The sequence below is a fragment of the Erpetoichthys calabaricus genome, chromosome 7 (assembly GCF_900747795.2).
Source record: "Erpetoichthys calabaricus chromosome 7, fErpCal1.3, whole genome shotgun sequence".
Taxonomy (NCBI): domain Eukaryota; kingdom Metazoa; phylum Chordata; class Cladistia; order Polypteriformes; family Polypteridae; genus Erpetoichthys; species Erpetoichthys calabaricus.
In genome coordinates, this window is record NC_041400.2 from 39,421,322 (window position 1) to 39,441,249 (window position 19,928).

General features: G+C 39.8%; 1 protein-coding gene across 1 annotated transcript in view; it reads left to right on the forward strand.

Moving 5' to 3' along the window:
* Positions 1 to 980: 980 nt before the first annotated feature.
* The window catches only part of npr2 (natriuretic peptide receptor 2), a 200,743-nt gene continuing 181,795 nt past the window's right edge, over positions 981 to 19,928 (forward strand). Inside the window, exon 1 of the mRNA XM_028804819.2 lies at positions 981 to 1,976. Coding sequence (XP_028660652.1) covers positions 1,238 to 1,976 — 739 coding nt within the window. The 5' untranslated portion in view covers positions 981 to 1,237. The remainder of the gene's footprint in view (positions 1,977 to 19,928) is intronic.

Here is a 19,928-nt window from a genome sequence, read left to right on the forward strand (position 1 = left end):
AACTGAAGCGACTTACTTACGGTCACAACGTGTCATTAGCGGGATCTGAACCCATAACCGCAGGGTCTGAAGTCTAAAGCCTTAACAATAACATTATTACTATTATTGTCGTCGTCGTCGTTGTTGTTGTTGTTATTACTGTTGTCGTTGTTGTTATAATAATAGCCCTAGTAGTAAAGAAACAAATCAAACTGTTTTTTATCTAATTCTGTATATACTACCAATAATAATCATCTTAATGACACTAATAAAATAACAAGGAGTTGGCTGGGATTGGCTCCAGCAGACCCCCGTGACCCTGTGTTCCGATTCAGCGGGTTGGAAAATGGATGGATGGATAAAGAAATTGAAGAAATTCTACGCATAAAATACTATTAAAAATATCCTTCTTTCTACATTCAGCGATTATCCAAACAGCAACGAATACATGGCATGAACAAGCTCAATGCAAGACGCGCGCACCCCAAAAACAGAAATCGACAATGAACGTGCTCTTCTGTTTTAGGAGGGAGAATGCGAAGGTTATGAAAAAAAGATTTAATTTCTATACAAAATGTCACGAAATTCTGAAATCGAACAGGTTATAAGTGATATGAGGCAGCGGCGAACACGCGGCATACACCACGATAGATCATCGCGACTTTTTCTTAAGAGGATTATAATTTATTTGGTTGGTAAATTATGAAAATCATTAACTGTGACTGTACATATGTTTTGTTTCACCGTTTCTTTAAATCCGCCACTGTCGCGTTGAAATAACCGATACTGGCGACATGTGAGTAAGACGCTATATGAACAGCAGAGATTTACTTCTTCGCTGCCAGTAAACCACAGCGCTGTTCTCAGAAAATACCAGTTCAAATTTGGACTTGTCCGGTAGAGGGCGACACCAGCCTGTCTTTTGCAGACCGTGCCTAAGAATGACGTTTAGAGAGGGGCTGAGCTGCCTCTTTTGCTCGGCTTTTAAGTTGCTCTCTTCTGGATGGATGCTCTCACAAACCTGAGAGGAGTCGCTGGATATTTGGCTACAGGAGTTGACTGGAAATGGCGCACAAGTCTGTAATAGCCTGGGGAAATATTATCAACAGTTAATCGCGAAGTCTTGGGATAAAAGGCAAAGAACGAGAGTGAGAATTTTCAGGGAATACATGCCACAGGAGAGAAATAACCAGCAGATGTTTTAGATCTGCCACATGTAGTTATTACAGAATTACGCATTTAAGCCACTTGGAGTCATATGGCTGTAAAGTCTTGTGTCTTCACAAATCTTTGCCCGAAGAATGCCATGGCACTTGGGTCCAGCTTACTTATATTATATCTTGCGTTTCATGTGGCCAGTGGTCGGTCGGATGATAGAAAAAATATTTCAATGGCAGTAATGCTGCCCAATAATTACACCTTGTACCCCTGGGCTTCACCTAGGGTCTCTCCGGCCATCTACATGGCAAAAGAAGCGATTGAACGGGAGAGAATTTTGAATGGATACACAATCAACATTATGAGCACGACCACTGAAGATTCGAGTGGGGGGTGCTCTCAGGCGCTAGCCCAAATCAACGCAGTGGATATGAAGCTGTACCAGAACCCGGACGTCTTCGTCGGACCAGGGTGCGTCTACTCCGCTGCCTCGGTGGCCCGGTTTGCCACTCACTGGAAATTACCTTTGATCACAGCGTGGGCACCCGCCTATGGCTTTGCTCAGAAAGACGAGTATAAGACCACCGTACGGACGGGACCGTCGACTACCAAACTCGGGGAGTTCGCCAGCAACCTGCATTCGCATTTCAATTGGACCACACGGGCGGTGGTTATCTACTACGATATTAAAACCGACGATCGCCCCTACTACTTTGTCATTGAGGGTGTTTACAAAACATTTGAGGACGAGAACATCAGCGTGTCTTCACAGCCGTATGATGACCAGCAGAAGAACGACTATAAAGACGTGTTCAATTTCATTAAAAGCAATGGAAGAAGTGAGTCTGCATGCTTTTCTTTATACTGCATGTGATCGTTCCCAGGTGAATTAAACGTTTATCCACAATACATGTGTCCCGGCTTTAAAACTAACCTCTCAGTGTTTCGTACGTCTTTTCTGGGAATTGCTGGACTCACTGTGGAAACACGCAACATAGTTTTTTTTTTTCTGCGTCTACCCCAGGCTTTTAGTACAGGACAACTATGCTGACCACAAGTGCCTCCCCGAGTCAGCAAGCTGTAAATTACTCAGGTTCCTGTCTAAACACAACAGATGTTAGTCCCAGTCATCGGCAAAGCTGCTTCTTGATCGAAATGCCTCAGTGGATGGAACGGAAACAAGTGGCTTTTAAGTGCTGCGATCATCCTGTAGTACGCGTGCCATAATGGCTTGTACCCCGGGCCAGAGAGAATATAGTGTCACGAATACTTATGGAGGTGGTGGTGGGAGGTTACATCTTAGGAGACTAAAGAGCTCTACAATTAACGTCTGCCAGTGGTGCTATTATTGATTTTAGCCATCTGATAACGGCCCGATTGTCTTCAGCTGGGCTGGCGTAATGCGGCTTAGATGCGCCCCCAACTCGCTTAAGGGCACTTGGGTAAGAAAGGACAACTTATAGCGCGGCCAAAACTTGTCGATGGCATGATACTGTTGTTCCCTGGATTTCTAGCTGCATTTGTTACATTTGCATAATTAGCCCACAAGTGGACGGAAGAATTCCCCCCAGCTGGCAAGTTTTGAGTTCTGTTCTGTTTCCTTTTTTACGGTGCTAAATATAGACACGATGTTCCGCAGCGCAAAGCAGGAATACGTGCTTCCAAGAAAATGTACACTAAGATGTAAACGGCGGCCACTAGAAGATACGTGGACATTTAAAGTCGTTCGGCTTTTATTTCAAGTCCCAGTCCTGAGCTCCGCTGAGCCTTTTCTTAATTTGTTCCATTTATTAAGTTACAATTGCGATGAAGTGTCCATAATTACATAAAAAAGAATGTAAGCATACTTTTTAAACTACTTTATGTCTGATTGCAATATATTTTAAAGAAGTGCCTTTACTAGAAAGAAAGAAAGAAAGAAGGAAAGAAAGAAAGAAAGAAAGAAAGAAAGAAAGAAAGAAAGAAAGAAAAAGACACGTATAGGGCCGCAATCTATCAATTGTATAGCGTCATTCCTATATCTATCTATCTATCTATCTATCTATCTATCTATCTATCTATCTATCTATCTATCTATCTATCTATTACATAGTGTATTTCATATCTATGTAATTATGTATCTATTATATGGTATCGTTCATATTCTAGGCTCTTTTATACTAACGGCTGACTGTTAACTGCCAAGTCAGACGTTTGCCTTCTTATACTTTTCTTTCTTTTTAGTTAGTGTGGCGTGAAAATTATTTATTTACTTATTTATTGAGATTCTGTAAAAAGACTAATTCTGTGAACTGTGAATTTCCCCTTGGGATCAATAAAGTATCTATCTATCTATCTATCTATCTATCTATCTATCTATCTATCTATCTATCTATCTATCTAATTCCCCCCTGGGGACAAATAAAGAATCTATCTATCTATCTATCTATCTATCTATCTATCTATCTATCTATCTATCTATCTATCTATCTATCTATCTATCTATCTATCTATCGCCTTTCATATTTTTCTCTCTAATAAAGTGTCTTTCTTATTTGTGTGCCTATTTATAAGTAGCTGGGCTTGGAGGCTTTGGGCATTCACTGTAAAGTCATCTGATTTATCTTAAAAGTTTTCAGAATTGTGTAACGTGTTAGTTTTCTGTCGCATTATTTAAGTTTATTCAGCATTTCTGTAGTATGCGTTTAAAATCGGTGTAGCACTACCAGCTAACCGCTGTTCTAAAATTAACTGAAACCACATTTCAAGTGTCTAGAAAACGGTAAAACGAAAACGTCCGATACATAATGTCAAGTAAACAACTGAACAATTGAATAACATTTTATTTTGCATCGCCTTAAACAAAATAATGTTTATTACTTGGGCTTTTTAGCAAACTGTTGAGTGAAACGTTATTTTCTGAATATTATACGCAATCAGAAAAAGACGGAAACTAAGTAATAGCAGACACACTGTAAAAACTGAAAATGTGATTTAGAATATTTTTATCCACTTCTAAATGATATTGCTCAGTAAGTCGTTTGCGAACTGTATTTTTGTATTTTTAAATGCGCTGCTTTTCAAAGAAGCCAACTATTCATTGAGCCTCGATCACGTGTAACTCCTATAGCTACTAATAACACAATCACTCACATGATATATCGCATTCGGATTATTTCGATGGACACATTTAATTGGAGAGCCGAGAAGTCGTGTGAGCGCTGCGGCTCCCGTTAAGCCGGCAGCCGCTCCCACCGCACGCCCCGCGCACTCGCAGTCGCGCGCCGTCCCGCACTAAGCCCCGGCGCCAGTGCTTACATCTCCTCGCCTTAAACATCCGCATTGAGTGTTTATAAATCGTCGTTAAACTACTGATCTATACTCGGTTTGTGTCAGTAACGACAGAAGAGGCTCACATTAAAGGTTAGATTGACTATTAACTGCGTTATCAAGCGTAAGAAAGTCAAGTGCCATGTGCAATTCGAATAAACGATTAAGAAAAGCTCAAACTCAAGTTCTTCATTTATTTGACCTCCGGCATTCTGTCAGAATGAATTTAGCTTATAAATTACCTCAACAATTGCTAATGTCGTTAATTAGAGTATGTCAGCCTATTCTGTATTTTTTAACTTTCATTTAGTGAATTAAAACGTGCTAAACTGCCTGCTAGTAAAGTTAAAAATTATTAGTTTTTATTGGATAATACTCGCTATACAGTATATGTATTCTGTTATACATATTTATTTTAGTTACCTCTCCATGCTTAACAGTACAGAAAGAATTTATCAGGCTTCAGGAGTAATATACAGTATTAACCTGCAAATCTTGTAATCTACAGTTAAGTATGGATGTACAAAGGGTAAAAAATATAATTAACCATCCCACAGAAATAATAATCCCAATCCCCCAGTTTGTATATATGTTGATGAAAGTAAGCTTCTGCAAACTTATGACATAAACTCTTAAGAACAAATGTGTCGAAGTGATTCTTCAGAACAACACTACAGGGGAAGCAGTTTTTGTTTTCTAAAAGAACCATCCACATGAAGCTTTCAGGAAGAACTTTTATTTATTTAGATCCGTACCAGGCTCCATCAACAAACACGAATAGTTGAGAGCAGATTTGTGAAATCCCAATGGCTTCAGGATTTTAAAAGGACTTTTGCTGCACACAGTAACACAAGTTTTCTTGATCTGCTAGTGTCCTGCTAGGCAGCCTACTAGACATTCAAGATTTCTGATTTGTCCACATATTAGGAGCCTTTTCAAAAGCTCAAAGAACCAATTTGATACACATAGCACCTTAGCCATGAAACAGTTCTTTGCCAAACAATGGATCTACAAGTAACTACGTGACCCATGTAAAGTATTATTTAGAACCGTTATTTTTAAGAGTGTGAAACAATTACCATAAGTAAAATGTTTAATGAATAACTAACATTATAAATAAATGAGATTCAAAATATTCTGTGTTCTAATTTGGGAAGTATATAAATAGTAGCCGATGTTTAAGTGCTCTTTTTGAAGGGGAAGTCCTACAATAATCCATTAACACTGGTAATGTTTATGGATTATTCTCATTCTGTTGAAGAATCACCATAAGACTCAGGTCAATGTCATGTCATTTTCCAACTTGCTTAATCCAGACCAGGGTCACGGGGGTGCTAGAGCCAATTCCAGGTAGCATAAGGCACAAGGCAGGAACACACCCTGGGCAGGGCACCAGGATGACAAACAGCAAACTGATGTTGTTGTATTTTAAGTGTGTTAACAGAAACAAAAACGGAGTCTGGTCTTATACAAGACTGAAATAAGTGAGGAGAAACCACCAATTTGCTAGATATGGCTTGTTATAAACATGTTCTGGCCTGGCCAGTACTTGGATGGGAGACCATCTAGGAAAGTGTGGGTTGCTGCTGGTAGAGGTGTTGGTGAGGCCAGCTGGAGGCCCTTACCCTGTGGTGTGAATGTGGCCCAAGTCCCAATGCATTGACGGGGACACAGCACTGTAAAAATGGAGCTGCCCTTCAGATGAGACCTAAAACTGACATCCTGACTCTCTGTGGTCATAAAAGATACCTTAGTGTCCTTCACTGAGTGTAGGGTGTATCCCCATGTCCAGGCATGCCTTTTGTGGCCTAGTCATTCTGGCCCCCTAATCATCCCATGTCTCTAATTGGCAAGCCATCTCTCTCCCCTTCACCACTTAATAGATAGATAGATAGATAGATAGATAGATAGATAGATAGATAGATAGATACTTTATTAATCCCAATGGGAAATTCACATTCTTCAGCAGCAGCATACTGATACAATAAATAATATTAAATTAAAGAATGATAACAATGCAGGTGAAAAACAGACAATAACTATGTATAATGTTGAATGTTAACGTTTACCCCTCTGGGTGGAATTAAAGAGTCGCATAGTTTGGGGGAGAAACGATCTCCTCAATCTGTCAGTGGAGCAGGACAGTGACAGCAGTCTGTCGCTGAAGCTGCTCTTCTGTCTGGAGATGATACTATTAAGTGGATGCAGTGGATTCTCCATAATTGATAGGAGCCTGCTGAGCGCCCTTCGCTCTGCCACAGATGTTAAACTGTCCAGCTCCATGCCAACAATAGAGCTTGCCTTCCTCACCAGTTTGTCCAGACGTGAGGCGTCTTTCCTCTTAATGCTGCCTCCCCAGCACACCACTGCGTAGAAGAGGGCGCTCGCCACAACTGTCTGATAGAACATCTGCAGCATCTTATTGCAGATGTTGAAGGACGCCTGCCTTCTAAGGTAGTATAACCGGCTCTGTCCTTTCTTGCACAGCGCATCAGTATTGGCAGTCCAGTCTAATTTATCATCCAGCTGCACTCCCAGATATTTATAGGTCTGCACCATCTGCACACAGTCATCTCTGATGATCACTGGGTCTATGAGGGGTCTGGGCCTCCTAAAATCCACCACCAGCTCTTTGGTTTTGCTGGTGTTCAGGTGTAGGTGGTTTGAGTCGCACCATTTAACAAAGTCATTGATTAGTGATCATGTGTGGTGGGCATACTGGCACAAAAATGGCTGCTGTCACATCATCCAGGTGGGTACTACACATTAGTGGTGGTTGAAGTGACTCACTACTTACTCACTGACACACTTTGAGTAGTGAAAAAAGTGCTATATAAATGTAAATAATAATAATAATACAATACAATACAATTACAACAACATTTATTTATATAGCACATTTTCACACAAAAAGTAGCTCAAAGTGCTTTACATAATGAAGAAAAGAAAAATAAAAGACAAAATAAGAAAGTAAAATAAGACAACATTAGTTAACATAGAAAAGGAGTAAGGTCCGATGGCCAGGGTGGACAGAAAAAACAAACAAAAAAAAAACTCCAGACGGCTGGAGAAAATAATAAAATCTGTAGGGGTTCCAGGCCACGAGACCACCCAGTCCCCTCTGGGCATTCTACCTAACATAAATGAAATAGTCCTCTTTGTAGTTAGGGTTCTCACGGAGTCACTTGATGCTGATGGTCATACAGACCTGGATTTTAATCCATCCATCACCGGAAAAGGAAACAGCAGAGAGAGTAGGGGTTAATACAGAATTTAGAGCCACCATGAATAGTTATTATAATGAATTGGATATACAGAGTATCAGGATTTAAATTACAGTGACGTTATGAGAAGGCCATGTTAAAGTAGATCCTACTCTGCTTGGCCCTTGAGCAAGACCCTTAACCTGTAATTGCTCTAGGGGCGCTGTACAATGGCTGACCCTGTGCTCTGACCCAAAGGGGTATGTGAAAACTAACAAATTCCTAATATGAGAAATCATATAAGGCGAAATAAAGAGCAAAAAAAAATCACACATGGAGTGCTGCAATGGGCTTTAACAGGCCCTGCCTTTTGACAGCCCCCCAACCTTAACTCTCTAAGAAGACAAGGAAAAACTCCCAAAAATAACCCTAGTAGGGGAAAAAACCTTAGGAAAGTCAGTTCAAAGAGAGACCCCTTTCCAGGTAGGTTGGGCGTGCAGTGGGTGTCAAAAAAAGGGATAATTACAATACAATACACAGAACAGAACTCAAGTAATGCTGAATACAATATAACAGTGCAATATAAATATTACAAGTACAGAGCAGAATTTAACAGTAAGTAATATCATATAATATGATTTGGATTTGTTCAGAGTCATGGAGACCTGGGCCATCAAGCTGCTTCCCCCTATTGGCCGTTTAAAGCTGAGTCAGCTCTGAGCCAGCCAATCTAATGAAAGGACCCCTCTAACCGATGATTCCAGTGCTCCTCCATCAGAGATGACTTTACCTTAGGCAGGCAAAACAACTTGGCAGTAGGGCAAGTGCCACATTTGAGTACGACGAAGAGAAACAGAATAGGTGAGGTTTAGTAACAAATTATAACTATTATATTACTTATGTTTTAGTGCTAATGACTAACAACAGAGATGCAGTCTGTACAGTTAATCAGCAGCTCTAGTCAGGGTATGCTATACAGAAGTAGTGAGTCTTCAGCCGGGATTTGAAAGCCAAGACCGAAGGGACATCTCTTATAGTAGCAGGCAGACCATTCCACAGTTTAGGGGCCCCGTAACTAAAAGCTTGGACCTCCCACTTTTATTTTATTAATCCTTGGAATCATAAGCAGACCGCCATCTTGAGATCTTAATGTGCACTCTGGTTTGTAAGTCATGATAAGTTCAAATAATCTGGACCTTGGACATTTAATAATCATTATTATTATTATTATTATTATTGAGAATGTGGATGTAGCATGCCATATACATTTCTTTATTGTCCACCTTTTGTTTGCATGAGGATGATAGGGTGATGGTTCCTATCCCATCAATGACTGAAAGAAAGGCATGGACTAAACTGTGAATGGAGCCATTAGTCCACTGCATTACACAATTCATAGGTTTTCAGACAAACACAGCGTGACAGTTTATTTCAACAAACAATTATGTTTTAGGGCAAATTTGATTGGAAATGAACAGAGATGCATTGATGCAATGTAAAAAAGAAAATAAATAAATAATAGAGAAGTGCTGCGGTGGGCTGCTGCCCTGCCTGAGGTTTGTTTCCTGCCTTGCGCCTTGTGTTGGCTGGGATTGGCTCCAGCAGACCCCCGTGACCCTGTAGTTAGGATATAGCATGTTGGATAAGAGATGGCTGGATAGAGAAGTGGTGTTCAAACGTTTTTACAATCCAACTCCATTAAAAAAAAAGAAAAAAAGAAACAATGGTGACCTCAACTGCTGGTTATTTTTAACTATAGTCTCCCAAAAAGATTTTTTTTTGATTCTGTAAAGCTTTAATGTTGTGAATATTCATAATGACATTCCCAAGCTTTGGATGCAAAAAGAAAAAAAGTAACAGGAAGAGGATTCAAGTGCTTCCATGTTAAATTTATTATGGAAATTCCACACCATGACAGCAACAAGTTACTATGACGTCTATTCTGCAGCATCACAATGATCTCCATAGATAGATAGATAGATAGATAGATAGATAGATAGATAGATAGATAGATAGATACTTTATTTGTCAAGGAATATATTTAAATTTTTACAAATAACAACAACCCCACTTAAATACACAAATAATTTTCAAATAAAAAGAAAACTTCTGACATCTGGCTAAAGATATAAAGGGCAGTCACAGTGAGGTATTATACAGTAAAGACGTATTGCTGTAGGTATAAAGGAGCCCCAGTAGTATTTCTTGGTTTGAGGGCTTTTTGAATTTCAGAGTAGTTTAACAGGAACAGTGAACATTTACTGGTATAAACTATGTATGAAGATGCTTGACAAAATAACCACCTGAAAATCAATATTTACACTAAAATGTTTGGTAACCCTACATTTTTTGCTTTTGGCCAGATCTGAGGTTGCAATCCCAAGTTTGCAGACCACCAGATTAGAGATACTGTATAGGATGGTGAGCAGAGCATGAATACATTTACTGTACTGTAGAGTCGAGGAGGCGATTCCTCTACCTAGTCAAAGAGATTTAGCTATCTAACCCAAACCTTGAATTGGAATAAATAGGTTCAAGAGTTCATCCATCCATCTGTTCATTTTTCTAAATCCAGATGCGCTCTGGCAGGTTGTACATTGCTAGACCTCAAGGGAAGGGCAGAAACAAACCCTAGATGGGGTGCCAGTCTTTCACATGGCATTTGAACCTAGAAACTCACACTGCTTCCTACTAAGACAACACAGAATCTATGGGAGATGACAGGAAACCAGAGCCTCCAAAGGAAGCCCTAAAGGGTACTGGAACTGTGTGGACATTGCACACCGAGTAAGACAGGGCCAGGGACTGAACCAGTGGCCTTTAGTTGTGAGGCAGCAGCTCCACCCTAAGGGTCACTGGGCTCCGGCAATTCCAATAATTCTTAATGCCTTTCCAATGTTGTGCTTGTGTTGCTCGTGTTTCTTGTGTTCCCATCCACGTCCAGCCACAGGTCAGGTCAAGTCAGGTTAGACAGACTGTGCTAATAAAAACAAGCAGATGAAAGTCATAAATACTGTGTACTGAATGCTTTGAGATAAGAACATGGCTGCATTCTTTGTACTTGCTTACTTTATCTTCTCCCATTAAAGCTTTCAATATTGAGGTCTTGAGCCATTCATTATATTTTTTCTATCTTTTTTCAGGATCTTCACTTTCTGTCTGCTTCTTTGACGTTTTCTTTCCTATACCCTTCTAGGTCTTCCCCTCGGTCTTTATCCTTCACCTATCATTTCAACCTCCTTTTTTGAGATTCCATGTTTCACATCTTTATTATATGTCCAGACCGCTGTAGCTGTTTTATTTCTATGGTTTCCACGTGTGGTTGCATTTCCGGTTCTTTGTGGATTCTTTTATTTTCTTATTCTCTATTTCTTTAATTTACCTACCACTCGTCTTAAATACTTGAATTTAACTGCTGCTATTTTAGACCTTTCTTTGTCTAGTATTGCCCAAGATTCTACAGTGTGTGATGTCACTGGCAATAATAATAACAATACATTTTAATTATATATCGCCTTTCACACGCATCAAGGCGCTTACATATATGGTTTTATATCCAATAAATTGATCTTTGCCTTTATTTGAACTCCCAGTTACTCATTAATTTAAAGCTCATGTCCAATGTATTTTCCATTAGATCTGGCATCATCCTTGTTACATTTGCTCTTATGCTCTGTGTACTTTTGTCCATCTCCACTTTCCCATAATTATTTGATTCACTTATTGTATGTTCAGTTCTTTTCACGTAAGGAATATTGTCCTTTATGGCAATTATGAAAGACACAGTATAAAAACTAAAAAGAAGTTGATACTACTGTAAAATGAAAATGTAAATAAAGATATATTAGAAATGTTAAAGAAATTATGTTTTGGATACGTAGGCAATTAACTGTATCCAGGACGCCCCACCCACCAATGTAAAGTGGCAATTGTGGTGTTTTCTACAAATGATACGACATCTTGAATATTGGAAGACGTCACAAACGTCTTTCCACTTCCTGCACTTTACTCACTGGACACTCTGACTACAATATAGCAAGACGCAGCTGAGAAGAGGGAAGCACAGCAGGCTACTGGATAAACACGCAATAAACTTTGATGTAAGATAAACATAGATTGTTGGAGGAATTCTGCCTTTCCATGGCCGTGATGCTGCTGCCTCTTTAGGGATTCCAGTGTCTCAAGGGGTTTATATTTGTCCTGAATGTTGGAAAATGCTATAATTAAAGATAAATGCAGTTCATAATTCGAGGGATAAAATATATAATTTAGAAATTGCAACAAAAGTGTTTTGATGCGATCGGCTCTGTTTATACAGCTAAATGATACGAAGAATGTCTATACAAAGAATTTTTGAATCTGACAGCTACGCTCTTACTGTTTCAGGTCTCCTGAATTCTGTCTTCACATAAAAGAAATGCATGAAGGAAGAACTCAACATGCACTTACTGTTAATTGTAATTTCCCGTGATTTAAAATGCCTTTGTATAGACATTCTTTGTGTTATTTAGCTGTATAAACAGAGCTGATCATGTCAAAACACTTTTGTAGGAATTTCTAAATTATATCCTGCAGAAAATTAAATAAATAAATAAAAAGCTCAACAACATCAATTGTAATAATACACTTAGTGAGAACTGAGTGATTGGGAAATTGAAATGTTCAGTATTGTAATTAGCATTCCATTAAAACAATGATTCCTATTTAAATATGTTTAACTGTTTGTTTTATATGCAAAAAGAAAACAACGTTTCAACCCCGCAATTGGTATTATTTTGAACCCAAACTTGCTACTCTTCAAAGATCTTTTGCTGATGCTGTACATAATCTCTGGCTCTCTCAATATACAGTACACTGAACATTTTTGTTTATTTTCTTGATGCTGAATGTGAATGCCTATTACATTTGTAAAGGCCATTTTCATTGCAATACCATTTCTGGAGGAGTGTTACTATTCATAAAATCTCTGGAAACAGTTCCCAGGTATTTAGCTCTTTCCTTTTTTATATTGTGAAGCGGCGCCCAAGTGGAAGGAGGTTGACAGGGTGAGGGCAGTACTATAATGGGAAAGGGCAGAGTAGAACATCCCACAGAAAGTGTCTAGGAGAGAAAATGAGACTGGCAGAAGGAAAGGTCCTGCATATGCCAGGGCAGCTCGGAGACAGCATGCCCCCCATCCCAGAAGAAAACAAATGAGACAATACTGTCACCCCAACCCAGCCACAGGGGATGCACAAACCAGTGTGTTTCTTTGTTCCGGTCTCAAGCCCGGATAAATGGGGAGGGTTACGTCAGGAAGGGCATCTGGTGTAAAATTTTGCCAAATCAATATGCGGACAACAATACAAATTTCCATACCGGATCAGTCGAGCCCTGCGTTAACAACAACCGCCACCAGTACTGTTAGCCAACAGGGTGCTGGCAGAAATTGGGCTACTGATGGCCGAAGAAGAAGAAGGAGAAGAAGAGGGGGGAGACATGTCCAGAGGCAGAAGGAGAGGAGGAAAGTAAAGACAGTGGAACTGAGGGTAGGAACTTTGAATGTTGGCAGTATGACTGGTAAGGGGAGGGAGTTAGCAGATATGATGGAGAGAAGAAAGGTTGATATATTGTGCGTGCAAGAGACTAAATGGAAGGGGAGTAAGGCCAGGTGGATCGGAGGTGGATTCAAATTGTTCTATCATGGTGTGGATAGGAGGAGAAATGGGGTAGGAGTTATTCTGAAGGAACAGTATGTCAAAAGTGTTCTGGAGGTGAAAAGAGTGTCAGACAGAGTAATGATTATGAAGCTGGAAATTGGAGGGGTGATGATGAATGTTGTTAGTGCATATGCACTGCAAGTTGGGTGTGCAATGGGTGAGAAAGAAGATTTTTCGAGTGAGTTGGATGAAGTGATGAACAGTGTACCCAAGGGATGGAAAGTGGTGATTGGAGCGGATTTCAATAGGCATGTTGGTGAAGGGAACAGTGGAGACGAGGAGGTGATGGGTAGGTATGGTGTCAAGGAGAGGAATGAAGAAGGTCAGAGGATAGTGGATTTTGCCAAAAGGATGGACATGGCTGTGATGAATATGTATTTTAAGAAGAGGGAGGAACACAGGGTTACGTACAAGAGTAGAAGAAGATGCACACAGGTAGATTACATTCTATGCAGAAGAGTTCATCCGAAGGAGATAGAAGACTGCAAAGTGGTGGCAGGGGAAAGTGTAGTTAAGCAGCATAGAATGGTGGTCTGTAGGATGACGTTGGAGATCAAGAAGAGGAAGAGAGTGAGGGCAGAGCCAAGGATCAGATGGTGCAAGTTGAAAAAGAAAGACTGCAAGGTTGAGTTTAGGGAGGCGGTAAGACAGGATATGCAGGTGATGGGTGTAACAGAGCAAGATGCAGAGGACAAGAAGATATGGAAGAAGACGATCTGCTGTGGCAACCCCTAATGGGAGCAGCCGAACGAAGAAGAAGATAAAGAAGACTGTCACTCCAAAAATGCAGACAGCCACACTCACATTAAGTCCATACTACTCTCTTGTTTTTGTGGTGGGCTGGTGCCCTGCCTGGGATTTATTCGTGCCTTGTGCCCTGTGCTGGTTGGGAATGGCTGCAGCAGACCCCTGCGACCCTGTGTTAGGATGTAGTGGGTTGGATAATGACTGACTGACTGACTCTTTTGTTTAAACATGCAGATATTTGTCTCCGTTTTTCATCTTTCACTCTACCCCAGCATTTTTAACTCCTGAAAACGGAGACTTTTGAAAATGTTCTCCAGAGCGGTGAAAATGCTGGCTCAGTGTTGCAATGTAGATGGATGAAAACTGGGCATTTTGAAAATGCAGATTCTTATTAGTTTGTGCTTATTATGTGACCCTTCCTGGATTGGATCCTGCAAATTACAATCAGTCTTATTTACTGATTAGTCACCCTTCACGGAAGAAAACCATATTTCTACATAGCAGACTTACAGGATTTGCTTTTAATGGTGCTTATTGTGTTGCTTCTGTGTATAAATCTAAAATGCGTTTTGTACAGTTTGAATGCTGCATACATGAACATAAGGCAAATAATTTACCAGTCACTACATTTTTGCCATAAATCCTCCTGCCAGTGGTGTAACCATCCATTGAAGGAGCACATGTCCTCTTTCTTTTTCTGACAATTCCCACATGATCAGCGTAGACAAACATTTACATTATATGCGTTTTAGTCTTTTTAGTGAAATACTGAGATACTTTTGTAATATAATTTTTATTTAGATTAGATTAAATTAGATCAGATAAATGATATTAAGGCCATGGAGAAATCCAGATGCAAACAATAGCATAAATATAATAAAATCCACAGGACAAATAATACAGCCAACCAATCAATTGATGAATAAATAAATAAACAAATGTACATTGTGCAGATATTTCTAAGAGTACGTCAAGAGGAATCATTGAATTGCCTGACAGCAGTGGGCAGGAAAATCCCCCAGAGGTGCTTCTTAACACACCGTAGTGGAATGAGCCTGTGGCTGATGGTGCTCCAAGAGAGCGCCTCCTGGAGGTAAAGGTGGGGATTTTCGTGACTCCAGCAGACAGGAAGAGGTTCAACAGCCATTTAGACAGGCCAAAGAGGCAACAGATGTTCTTATTTTCTCCCAATTTGTAGTTTGAGTTCTTCCCTTTTGTGCCTTGAGCCTTAAATGTGTTGTTGGCGCTGATCTTATTTTTTTAGTAGATCTTCAATGGGAGACTTAAAGCTAATGCTGTCATTTGTTAAGATAAATATGACTGAACAATTTCAATACACTTATTTTGTAGCAACAATATATGACATGAAGTCAGGTCTTCTTCCTTTCAGTTCATTTCTTTTATTTAATGTGTTGTGGCCTCTAGTGGAGATCACATACCCCCTCGAGCCCAAAACACAGCCACACACCAACAGTCCCAAATGTAAGTGACCATTTATTTACGCAGAATTCCTTGTATTTCTTCCTCTGACAATAAACAATACAATACAACCTCCTTTTCTTCCTGCATTCCTTGCAGGTGTGCTTTGTCGTTCACTTCTCCTAACCCCGACTCCCTGCACAACAGGCAAGGTTCTCTTTTACACCAGACCAACCCAGGAGTACTTCCAGTGCCACAGTCTACAGGAAGCACTTCCAGGTCAGGCAGAACCACCTTGGGGTAGGACATCCTCTTTCTGATGGTTCTCACTGGTGGCACCCACGGGAACTCAACAGGACAACCCTATAGAATCACAATTCCCATTACAAGTGTGGCTCAGCAAGAGTGATGCTGCCACCCACTGTACTGGTGATGACATGCAGATGGAAGACAGTGCCCATCACTTCATTTGGCCTCCTGACAGGGCAATGTAATGCCAACCATCCCGGTTAGGATGTTCCACCTATGGCACTGTCTATCCCTTATACTAGCCACCCAGGCCAGGTAAAGACCTTCTCTCCACCCCTGCTGGGACACCAGTCCATTTGTTACTCCCACCATGCGGGCATCCCATGCCAGTCTCTTAACTGAGACAAGAGACACCCTGCCTCTATTCCAGAGCCTCCTGGGCCAAGCAGAGGAATAAGGCATCTCAGTTGGGATGCCAGTCCATCCATGACAGTGTTTTTATGTATATGATTGATCACAATTAATCACATTTAATGAAATTCATTCAAATGATACTCCATTTAGAAGAGTTGTAATGAGTTAAGAAATAATATAATTACTAATAACTGAAATTATTTAAGATTACAATAATAATAGAGTCTAAGCTATTCTAATGAAAATGTTTAAAAGTGTTTAAATCTTATAAACAGTATGAGAACCACAAAATTGAACAAAAGTGCACTGAGTAATCCATCTCCAGAGCTGTTCCCACCAGTGTATGTTTTACAATGATTAATTCAGCTAGGGAGCAAATCTATTTATTCTCGTTTTCTTTCAGTACTTGTGTGAGTGGGACATTAGAGTAGGTGGTAGAAGTGTTTCTTGTAGCGACCTGTTGATTAAGCAGTGTGTTTTTTAACTGGGCTTCCATAATGATGGGATAATTGTTACTTGATACAAGTAGTTTATTTCTCACCTACGCTGTCTTTTCATCTGTCACATTATCTCTTCGATGTGACGATTTTTTTGGAAGTTCATTGAGTGCATATTTGAGTTCAAGCAACCCTGAAACTTATTTCTGTAAAAAGTGCAATGCACTTAAAAGGCACATTGAAGATGTGATTTTTAAATGTAAGCATCATTAAGTGACAAAAATATAAATGGACAGGGTCAGATGCTCTTTACTGCTGAAACGTGAAAGCAGCTCTTCATACAAGTCTGTTTATCCTGATGTTCATGGTGAAAGGTAACAGCCTTGAGTATGGGTTTGGGGAAGACCATCCCAGCGTTAATGGGCACAAGGAAGGAATCAGGGCACCAGTCTATCACAGGAACCAACTTGGAATCGCCAATTAACATAACATCACATCTTCAGTGATGTGAGGAAAAACCTAACATAGGCACACACAGAAAGTATGAACTTCACAGGGAAAATGATCAGGCGTTGGACTTCAGTTCCAGAATGCTGGATTTTTGAATTCATAGCCACCGCACCACCACACCCCCCAGAGTTAAAAGTGTTCTATAAAATACGGATTTATTTATTCTAGCAACTGACCCTCTGCTTGAGTCTCAATTGAAGATACATCCCATAGCTTTTCTAGATGTACCGTGAGAACACAGCACATGGTATATGCATGTTTACTTTACTTTATCTATCTTATAAGCAATTATTTTTCAACAAGTATTTGGGTATGCTCAGTTAAAAAGTATAATTAAAGAAACTGGATTCTCCCAGGAGCAATATACCACAGGGTATCCTGCCTGGGTGACGATCACTCGATTGGCTTTTAATGTGTCATATCTGTAATGACATATTGCATATTATCAACTGTACAACTGGCATCTGAATGCATAACAAGTCCTTTCAGCTCTTCTGCTTGCATATAGAAGTAGAATCAGGTCCTGCATGAAGGATATGTTAATAGCACACAATACAGTAGACGACATGAACGCCCACAAGCATGACGTGACCACAACCTCGGAGTCAAAGACTACCATCTTACTGACCGCGTCACTGGCAGCTGTGCTATAATTTACAAAATAGAAGGTAAAAATGTTTCTTCATAGTTGCAGATGATGGGTTGGTCCATCACCTGCATCATCTGGTTAAGTAATCCATGATGCCATCACATATTTTCACATAGGTGGTGAGGTTTACAATTAGAAGGTCTCTGACTGGTCTGTTCTTGTGTCTGTTGTAAACAGAACTGATAGAATTTATGAATAAATTTGCACAGTGTATAGCTACTACGTTAGTTACAGTGGATTCTGAAAGTATTCGGTTCCCCTCACTTTCTGCACACTTTATTGTGTTGGAGATTTAATTTTAAATTGATTTTTTTCCATTAATCTACACTTCATAATGAATAATGACAAAGTAAAAATGTGTTTTCAGAAAGGTTTGCAAATGTATTAAAAATCAAAAACTGAAATCTCTAATTCATGTTACGTTTTCAGAACCATTAGTTCAGTACTTTGCAGAAGTCCTTTTGAGAGCAATTATAATTTTGAGGTTTCTTGGGTAAGTCACTACATGAATTGCACCCCTGGACTTGGGCAGTTTATCCCCTCCTTCTTGAAACATCTCTAACTCTGTTAGACAGGATGGGAAGCACCTATAAATAGCCATCTTCATATCTCTCCACAGATGTTCACTGGGGTTTACGTCTGAGCTTTGGCTGGATGTTTCAGATCATTCTTGTGCTGATAGGTGAACTGTCGCCCCAGTCTGAGGATTGTGTGCACTCTGGAGCAGATTTTCTTTCAGGATGTCTCTGGATATGGCTGCATATATACTTCCCACAATTCTGACCGGTCTCCCTGTCACTGCCACTGAGAAACACTCCCACAGTATGATGCTGCCACCACAATGCTTCATAGTAGGGATGGCATTAGGAATACCACTGCCTGGACATAGTGCTTCGAGTTGTGCCCAAAGAGTTTAATTTTTGTCTCATCACAACAGAGAAACCTTTTTCTCATCCTCTTAGAGTCCTTTAAAACTGTCAAATGCTTCTGTCTAGCCAATCTACCATAAATACCTGATTGATGGAGTGCTGTTGAGATGGTCGTCCTTCCAACAGTTTCTCACATGTCAACAAAGGACTACTGAAGCTCTATTAGAGTGATCACTGCGTTCTTGGTCAGTGCCCTGGCCAAGGCACTTTTTGCCCGATTACTTAGTTTGGCTGAATGGCCAGCTCTAGAAGGAGTCCTGGTGGTTCCAAACTTCTTCTGTTTCACAACTGTTGAGGTCACTGAGCTCCTGGAAACACTCACAGCCTTAGTAATGGCTTTATACCCTTACCCTGATTTCTGCCTCACCACAATTTTATCACGGAGCTCTACAGAGAGTTTCTTGGACTTCATGATTTGGTTTTAGTCTTGACATGCAGTGTGAATTGTAGGATCTCAAATATACAAGTGTGTGCCTTTCTAAATAATGTCCAAACAATTAAGTTTGCCACAGGGGGACTCCAGTCAAGTTCTAGGCACATCTCAAGGACAATTAAAAAAACACCCAAACACAATTTGGAGTGCCCTGCAAGGGGTCTGAATATCTGAATACTTACATAAATGAGAGATTTCAGTTTTTAATTTTTAATACATTTGAAAACATGTTTTCACTCTATCATTATGAGTTATTAACAGCAGACTGGGCAATGGGCAAAAATGTAATAATTATCAATTTAAAATTATATCCCCAAAAACAATAGAGTGTGCAGAAAGTGAAGGGGTCTTAATACTCTGTGAATCTACTGTACTTGAGTAAGAAAGCTGATTTTTTGAAGAAGACATCGGGACTCCTGAATTGGAGCTAAATTAGGGAACTATGGGAAATCTTGTCAACAAAGTACAGTATAACACAGCAGCTATCACATCCTGCTTTAAACACATGTCTTCAGTTTCTGTTATTGATCACTAGTTGTGTGATATCATTTAAATGAGATCTACTCAACTACTACTTTTGCCTTCCAGACAAAACAAAGTTAGAGCTTAGTAGTTTTAATTTCCTAATATTTTTGATGATTAGTTTAATTACAACTTCACTAATAACGAGAGGTTCAAAAGTTCATAGGATATTATTGTGACATGTTGTATTCCTACTTGCATGTACTATCATGCCATTGTCCAGTGCTATGATCGATGAGTATTACTACATTACCTGAAAAATCTCATAGTA